We start from the raw sequence: 7,941 nt of genomic DNA on the forward strand, positions 1-7,941 counted from the left end.
CTGACTGACTCTGTATCTGGCAGGGTGCTACAGAAGGAGGAACTAAAGGCTATGTCTTTTGGCTTCCTGGCAAGTCTTGTACCACAGAGAGAGCATGCTCTGATTGATTTGCAGTGGTAAAGACAACATCCTTTGGGTATAGTCCCCCATCTTGCTCATTTGTATTCAGGATCAGTTTACAATGATGGAGTACACATACTGGAGTATAGCTGGGACACTGTATGTAAAAACTGCAAGAAAGTTAGAAGCACAGAATAGCTCAATCTGAAAATATTTACCCTTTCCTTGGGAGTAGAACTATAAACAAATTCTTTACCACACCCTGATTAACATTTGGCAGAGTTGCCAGGGGTGAAATTCAGCCCTCAGGACACCAGTCAGCCATCAAGCTAACATCAGTTCTGTGTGCTCTGTGGCAGATGCTGAATAAAGCCTGGTCTTTTCAAGCATTCAAGTTCAGCAAAGGAGGAGAAGGAATGTTTCCAAGCATCTGGAGCTTTCCAAGCATTCAGCCACATGTGTGTGAAGTTTTCTTCCCCACCTCACGTGACATGAGGCAGAAGCTCAAACACATTACACAATAATCAAAATATGCCTCTGGCAAAGCTGAGCCAAAATCTGAAGCTGTTGCAAGGAACGGAGAACGCAAATGAAAGAAACCCACTTTCACAAACTTGACTGAAACCGTCCAGAATGCTTCCAGCCTATTGAAAGGGAGTGCTTTGCAGCTAGGAATCACACTCAACTGGACAAAGAGGATGCTCTGCGGGGAATTATCGGTTTGAGATTTAGCAGTTTTCCTACTGGCTGTCAGGATCCTGTTGAAGGAATTTGTGCTTGTGAGTAGTGCTTTCTTTCATAAAAATGTATCCAAGTGAGGTTTGCAACCATTATTCTAAGCATATTTACTTGGAAATAACTTCCATAAAGTTCAGAAGGTTTTATTCCCAAGCAAAATGCGCAAAGTCAGGCTGGTAAAGCACTTGAAACTTGTATAGAAACTTTCAATGGGATCATAGCTGACTTGCAGGGAGGCAATGCTGAGTTGTTTAAGAGAGCTGGTTGTACAAACTGTGCAAAGTCTTTTCTCTTGCTACTGATGCAACAGGGAGAGTTTTACTTAGGCCAACCCCAGACAATTGCAGCAGGCTCAATGGCAACAGAAGCTCTGGGGCTGAGTTCCAAGTTTTTGGACTGGATCAAGGGACAAGAGGCCAAGTCCTTCCTGGTATCACTCTGTACTTGTCTCCTGCTGAATTCCCCCAGACAATGACTTCCTTTCCAGTCTTAAAGGCTGCTCACTGCTATTAACAATGAGAGGGATTTTGCACACCATTATTTCAATAAATGCACATCTTCTTGTTTTTCCTCCAGTATCACCACCCTTGATCTGATTCACATCTTTCATATGTTGCATCTGTCTGTCTTGGTCCATCTTCAAATCTTGCTGGGTTCTTTTTTTCAATTATTTTTTCAGCTGAAACAATCATGATGCACCAGCACAAAAGCAAAAAGAATCTGGAGTTTTTTCAGCTACTTTCCATGATTCTCTTTAAGAAATTGAAGGATTCTCCCACATGGGTTTGATGACCTTTGCATTAGCAGTTTTTCTCCCAAGTAGACTTGCAGTCATGGCTGGCATATGGGTCACTATGGGAGCACCTTTTGCAACATAGCTGTGTTTATTTAGTAATATGTGGGGGCATTCTGTGCAGCCAACCTATGTAGAAGGAATCAATTCTTGTTCATGTGAAACGTTCTGATTAAGAACTGATGCATACAGAGGAAGAGAACTGACAACCCCCTTGTATTTGATACAGTCCATATAAGTTGGTCCCTTTTAGTAGGAAATGATAATAGTCATCAATATCCCCCATAACAGTTCAGGAAGCCTTTGTGTCACTGCATGCTTCTTTGTGGAATTAGTTGAGGGGTGTCTGAGACATGGTAACTCAGTGAATTTCATTCTATATCATTAAACTAGATGCATGTTAGCTTTGTGCTAATTCCTTAAGGTCTGCAAGTTATATTGACCAGAGGAGTCACAGAAATGAAGTTCACACAAAGGAAAACACACAACTGTTCAATATGGCTCTTCACAGCTATCAAAAGCACAACTTGACTTCCTCCACCACTGCTGTGCTCTGCCCTTTGCAGGTGCTTCGTCTTACCCTATCCTGATGGTGGTTTGAGTAGACTTTTGCTTGTTTAAACAGAGCCAGTAAACATGCAGTATATGTACATTAAAAGCATTTTGCTTTGAGGAAACATATAAAAGATTCTGGAAGACAGTTCAACTCTCTGTGTGTGCACAAGTGTCCCCATGAAATGCCTATGCTACATTTTGAGGTGTGGAAGTGCAGGGTTGACAGTTCCACCTTGGAAAAGTGCTGGAGATTTGGGAATAGTGCCTGGTAAGGTTGGCATTTGGAAAGAGGAGAGAGCTCCGCAGAGATTAGATGCCCTGCCACTCACCTTCAAAGCTGTCTTTTCTTCTTGGGTAACTGACTTCTAAAGTCTGAAGGTAGTTGCAATTCCAGGAGAACTCCAGCTCCACTTGAGGTGGGTAATCCTGGAGCGGGAAGGCAGCCTGCAGGGATTAGATTTTCATTGTGAGTCTTGGAATCAGCAGTCTGCAGTGTAATCATCCTATAATTGTTTTGGTGTTCTGAGACCAAAGAGAGGGGTCATACTAGCACTCATCAGCAATCCTGGAGAGGGTTGCTGAGAGAAAGGGATAAACATATGTGGATAAATGTATGGAGTCTGCAGTCACCTTGGGGTTCATGGATACTGGCAAATTATTCCTATGATGACTGAATTAGATCTGGGAGGGGGTCTTTGTCTGGGGCCCCTAGATGGCTCTAAGCAGCCTAGCTCCTGGGTGAAACAGGATCCTTTGTTTGTCTGGCTTAGGCAAGAAAATTCCTTTGGGGAAGAGCAGATGGTACCTTAGCCAGAGAATCATTGCATTGCACTGTATGTTGTAAATGTGAAAGTTGTAAATATGGAAGGTACTGAGGCAGGAATAGATCTGGAGCTCATTTGTTCTGGTTACAACACTTTTAAAAAGGAGCTAGTCTGGAATTCATATCCTCTGACCCAGACATCCTGGTCATGAATCCGTGAGGCCTGACTTCAGTTTCTCAGCAGTGAGCGGGGAGGGAGGTACTTTGCACCTGCCCAGAGGAGTTTTGTTCTTATTTGCAGCTTTCAGCTCTCATATTTGAAACAGGTTTTGGAGTTGAAGCCCAATTGGAGCCTTGGCCAAAACAAAGCCTTGTGTCTGAAAAGAGGCAGATGTGAACTTGCTGGGATTTATCAGAACACAGATTCCCTCATTTAGATTGTGACAGAGATGAATATTGAACCATCTCTGGTTTGGAGGTTTGGTAGCCAGTGTCCTACTTTGGACAGCAGTCATCTGATATGAACACAAAGAGATTCCCCACCCACCCAAAGGTTATCATCTGAGCTTCTCTGAAATTTATTTTCTTAACTCTCTTTTCCTTTACTATGTTCTTAATCACATACATTCCCAAATGGTTAAGCTCTTTGAACAGCAATAATTTATAACACATTTCTCCAGTGATGTGAAGTCCCAAAGCAAATGATGTGCTAACTGTTTTTGCTTTATCCTCATCCCATACACCATGCACACTTCATTCCTTTGATCCCCTATTTCCCCAGATCTGAGGGCAGGCTTGGGAAGTGATGACAATTTATTTTATAATGTTATATTACTTGAACTTATACACCTTCTTTTCCCACAGCTCGACGCATGCATTAAAAAAAAAATTTAAAAGCATGCAATATGAATTATAGTGCATAAACTCTCCAAACCCTGATATCTATTTCCAGATATGAACTTCCTATCCATGAAGTTCTGACATTTCAAGATGATGAAACTCCCAAAGAAAGAACCCAAAAATGAAGAGCAGAAAAAGTGTGTTCTGTGAACTGTGAACTATGAAGTGGCATAACAGGCAGAAATGAACAAAATAACCTTATTTCCCATGATGGAGATGCAATGTGAGAAAAGCTGCACCTGTTGATTTCTGCTCAGTTGACAGGTGTTAAAGGCTCTCTCTCTCTTGGAGTGTCTCTCTCTCCAAAAGTGGCAGGTCTGCCATTAGCTCCCATTGCATATTTTCAGTTCTTTGGTATCCCAACTGAAATCTGGTTCTGTGCCTCATTCCATTTTCCCTTTCATTTGGATTTCTGCCATTGATACCACAGGGACCCCTAGATATGCCCTCTCTGGAAACCTCTCTTAACATGACTGCCAAAGACCTGGAACTAGTCAGGGCACCCCAGGAGGGAGTAGTTCACCTGCCTGAAATCTCCATGGAAATGCTAAACAAAGCTCTGTCAGACTCTGAAGCTGCCCCAGACCCTTTGGACTATATAAGAAAAGGCCCAGGTGCAAACCTCCTCCACTCCTCAACATAACTCAATCAAGCCTCAGCTCAGTCCTTTGTTAAACAAGCCCAGACTGGGGAAAGGTGACTCACATGTGCTACCCTGAGCAGCTCAGAGGAAACATGGGATAAAAGTGAACTAGACAAAGGTGTCAATCCTATTATTTTCACGTTTTGTGAGCTGAAGAATACAAAATACGTCTGCTAACAGCCCCCCCCCCCTCTCTTTTCACAGACTTCATCATGATTTTCTTGGTTCTGTTTGTCTGGACTGTGCCTTGTATCGCTAATCATCTTCTCAGTAGTTTTGTCAAAGCAGAAAGCCAGAAAGGCTCCCGGCAACTTGTCTGCAGCATGCCAGGACCAAAAGGCCTTCCAGGACCACCAGGACCTCCAGGTCCACCTGGGACTATGGGAAGGATGGGCTTCCCAGGAAGAGATGGACAGGATGGAAAGGATGGGGAGAAAGGAGCGGTGGGAGAAGAAGGTGAGCAGCTGATTCCTTTCACATCTCTATCTTGATCACAGCAAAAATTTACAAACTGCAGGGAAACCCACACCAGCCAAATGAAGAAATGACATAAAGGGGCTTTTTAAAATAAGCACCAGCACCACCAAATTCTAAAGAACACCCCCCACCCCCACCTGCAAAATAACCATTGGGAGTTCTGTTCCAAGTACCTTAACCATCCAAACTGAGGCAGGTGGGAAGCAGGGATAGGGATTTGTTTACAGTTGCTGCTCTTTACACCTTAGAACAGTGATGGTGAACCTTTTCGAGACCAAGTGCCCAAATTGCAACCCAAACCCCACGTATTTATCACAAAGTGCCAACACAGCAATTAACCTGAATGCTGAGGTTTTGGTTTAGAAAAAATGGTTGGCTCCCTCTTCCTCCGCCCCACCCACTCGAGCAGGGGCCAGCCTGCTCCAGCCTCCAGCAAGTCCCAGGGCTACCAGCCGAGTCCTCCTGCTCACCGCGGTGCATGCACATCGTGCTCAGTGGCTCAGGCCAGCCTAGATGTATATGTATGTGTATGTGTGGGTGGGTAGGTGGGTGGGTGATTTTCCACCCCCCACATGATGAACTCTGTGTGCGCGTGCCCACAGAGAGGGCTCCGAGTGCCACCTCTGGCACCCGTGCCATAGGTTCGCCATCACTGCCTTAGAATATCTCCCCCAGATAAGTCCTTCTGTTCTCCTCTCCTTTCTTTCCCACAGCAGGTAAAACGGTTCTGTTTAAGCATTCCTTTGGGTAAGGAGGGGAAATGGTTTCAGAAGGTTATTTGCTTCTTTGTAATTTGACTTGTTTATTTTTAGTTGTGGTTTTATTCGGTTGGATTCTACAGATCCATTCTGCTAGTAGTGGCACTTTTTATCCTAATATGAACATTATTTGTCTTCTTTAAAAGGTTACATTCTCTGTGTACAGGATGCTGATATATTCTGATTTTCTAGCAATATGAGCGAGGGATACCAACCTCCAGGCTGGACCCGGAGTTCTTGTCTTCCTTATGCATCACCCCCAAATCTCCAGGAATTGTCTAGCCTGGAGTTGGCAAGAGAGGGTGAGCACAGGCAGAACAACCAGTGCTGACAATTACTCAAAATATAATAGGAAGCATCTGTCTTTTGGGATACTTCCTGTCTACCATTACTAAAAATGTCCAGTGATGTTTCATCATAGTTGTATCCTAAAGGACACCCTAAAGTATAAAGATGATTGCATATTGCATTCAAATCAGTCATATGAAAACTCACTGAAGCTGATTTGTCTCTTAGGTCCAGAAGGCAAAGGAGGAAACTCAGGCAAACCAGGGCCAAAAGGAAAAGCCGGAGCCATTGGCAAAGCTGGTCCTCGTGGTCCAAAGGGTCTCAAAGGAAACCCTGGAAAAAATGGGGCATCAGGAAAGAAAGGCCCTAAAGGAGCACGGGGGGACATTGGGATGCCAGGACCCTGCAGCTGCGGGGCCAATAAAGCCAAGTCAGCCTTCTCCGTTGCAGTGACCAAAAGCTACCCAAGGGAGAGACTGCCCATAAAGTTTGACAAGATCCTGATGAATGAAGGTGAACATTATAATGCTTCCAGTGGGAAATTTGTATGCAGTATCCCTGGCATCTACTATTTTACCTATGACATCACTTTGGCCAATAAACATTTGGCTATTGGGCTAGTGCAGAATGGACAGTACCGGATAAAAACATTTGATGCCAATACTGGTAACCATGATGTAGCTTCTGGATCAACTATTCTTTCTCTAAAACAAGATGATGAGGTCTGGCTACAGATCTTCTACGCAGAACAGAATGGACTCTTTTATGACCCATACTGGACAGACAGCCTTTTCACTGGGTTTCTGATATATGCTGACCAGGATTACCTCAATGAAATATAAGGAAAGACTCCATTGCCAATAAATTCTAACAGGAAACGGAGTGTGAAAAAGGTATAGCTACAATGTACATATAGCTGTGAAACAGCCTTCTTTCTGCCATGGCCGGCCTAATTAATATGGACTGTGGCCAAACATCAGGGCTACAATATTGATAGCCAGATAAATGGCCCAGACGTAACACAAATCCCTGGTTTAATTTACAGTTAACTTGTTGGAACCAGGATTTGGCTTCCAGAACACCACTCAGATGTTGGCTTTATTGCCTTTGTTCTTTTCCTTTCCTCCTGTGTCACCCCAGCAGTGGCGTACCTAGGCAAACTGGCACCCTGGGCAAAACCTGAGTTTGATGCCCCCCATGGGCGGAGCAGCCCAGCCGCAGCACTCACCCTTCCTGGACAGCCCCAGCAGCCCAAGTTCACTGGAGGCAGAGCTCCCTGTTCTCCTGCTCTGCCTCTGGTGGCTTGTGGGCCACTGTACAGAGTGGGCAGGGCTTAGAAATCAGGTGCTCCGATGTGACGAAAAATTTTGGCGCCTAAGGCAACTGCCCTCTTTTCCCAATGGGCGGTACGCCACGCTGGCTGCCAACCTTCAGGTGGAATTTGATGATCTCCCGCTATTACAACTGATCCTCAGATGATAGAGATCAGTTCCCCTGGAGAAAACGGCTGCTTTGCAGGGTGAACTGTTATGTCATTGTACCCCACCCCAGGCTCCCCCCTCAAAATCTCCAGTGATTTCCTGACCCAGAACTGACATCCCTACAGCATAGCCATCTTTCTGATATCTCACAAAATCATTGTTAAGACAAAGTGTAGTTAAGAAAACAACTTTGACCATGGTTTCAGATCCCAGTTTGCTAAGTGAGCATAGTTAGTGGAGTGGCCTGTGTTCAAATGGCTGCATTAACCAGTGACATGCATCCATTCATCTATGGATGGCTTTCCCTTCTTGCTGTAGCCCACTGAGTTCCCACCCATTTTGTTCTTGGGAGTCACTGGACCCTTGGGAAAAGTTTAGGGGGCAAAGAGGGAGTCTGCACTGGGAGAAAGGAGTCAGCAGAAATCGCCGCAACTTCTTCTGCAAATGGAAATGGTGTTCTCTCAGAGGATACGTGATAGTTGATT

General features: G+C 44.6%; 1 protein-coding gene across 1 annotated transcript; it reads left to right on the forward strand.

Moving 5' to 3' along the window:
• The first annotated feature begins 498 nt into the window (after positions 1 to 498).
• On the forward strand, positions 499 to 7,159 carry C1QTNF2 (C1q and TNF related 2). Its single transcript, XM_048491155.1, has 3 exons — positions 499 to 839; positions 4,657 to 4,908; positions 6,204 to 7,159. The coding sequence occupies exons 2-3, from the start codon at positions 4,665 to 4,667 to the stop codon at positions 6,815 to 6,817; spliced, it is 858 nt and encodes a 285-aa protein (XP_048347112.1). The 5' UTR covers positions 499 to 839; positions 4,657 to 4,664; the 3' UTR covers positions 6,818 to 7,159.
• The last annotated feature ends 782 nt before the right edge of the window (positions 7,160 to 7,941 follow it).

Source organism: Sphaerodactylus townsendi, linkage group LG03 (genome assembly GCF_021028975.2).
Source record: "Sphaerodactylus townsendi isolate TG3544 linkage group LG03, MPM_Stown_v2.3, whole genome shotgun sequence".
NCBI classification, from domain to species: domain Eukaryota; kingdom Metazoa; phylum Chordata; class Lepidosauria; order Squamata; family Sphaerodactylidae; genus Sphaerodactylus; species Sphaerodactylus townsendi.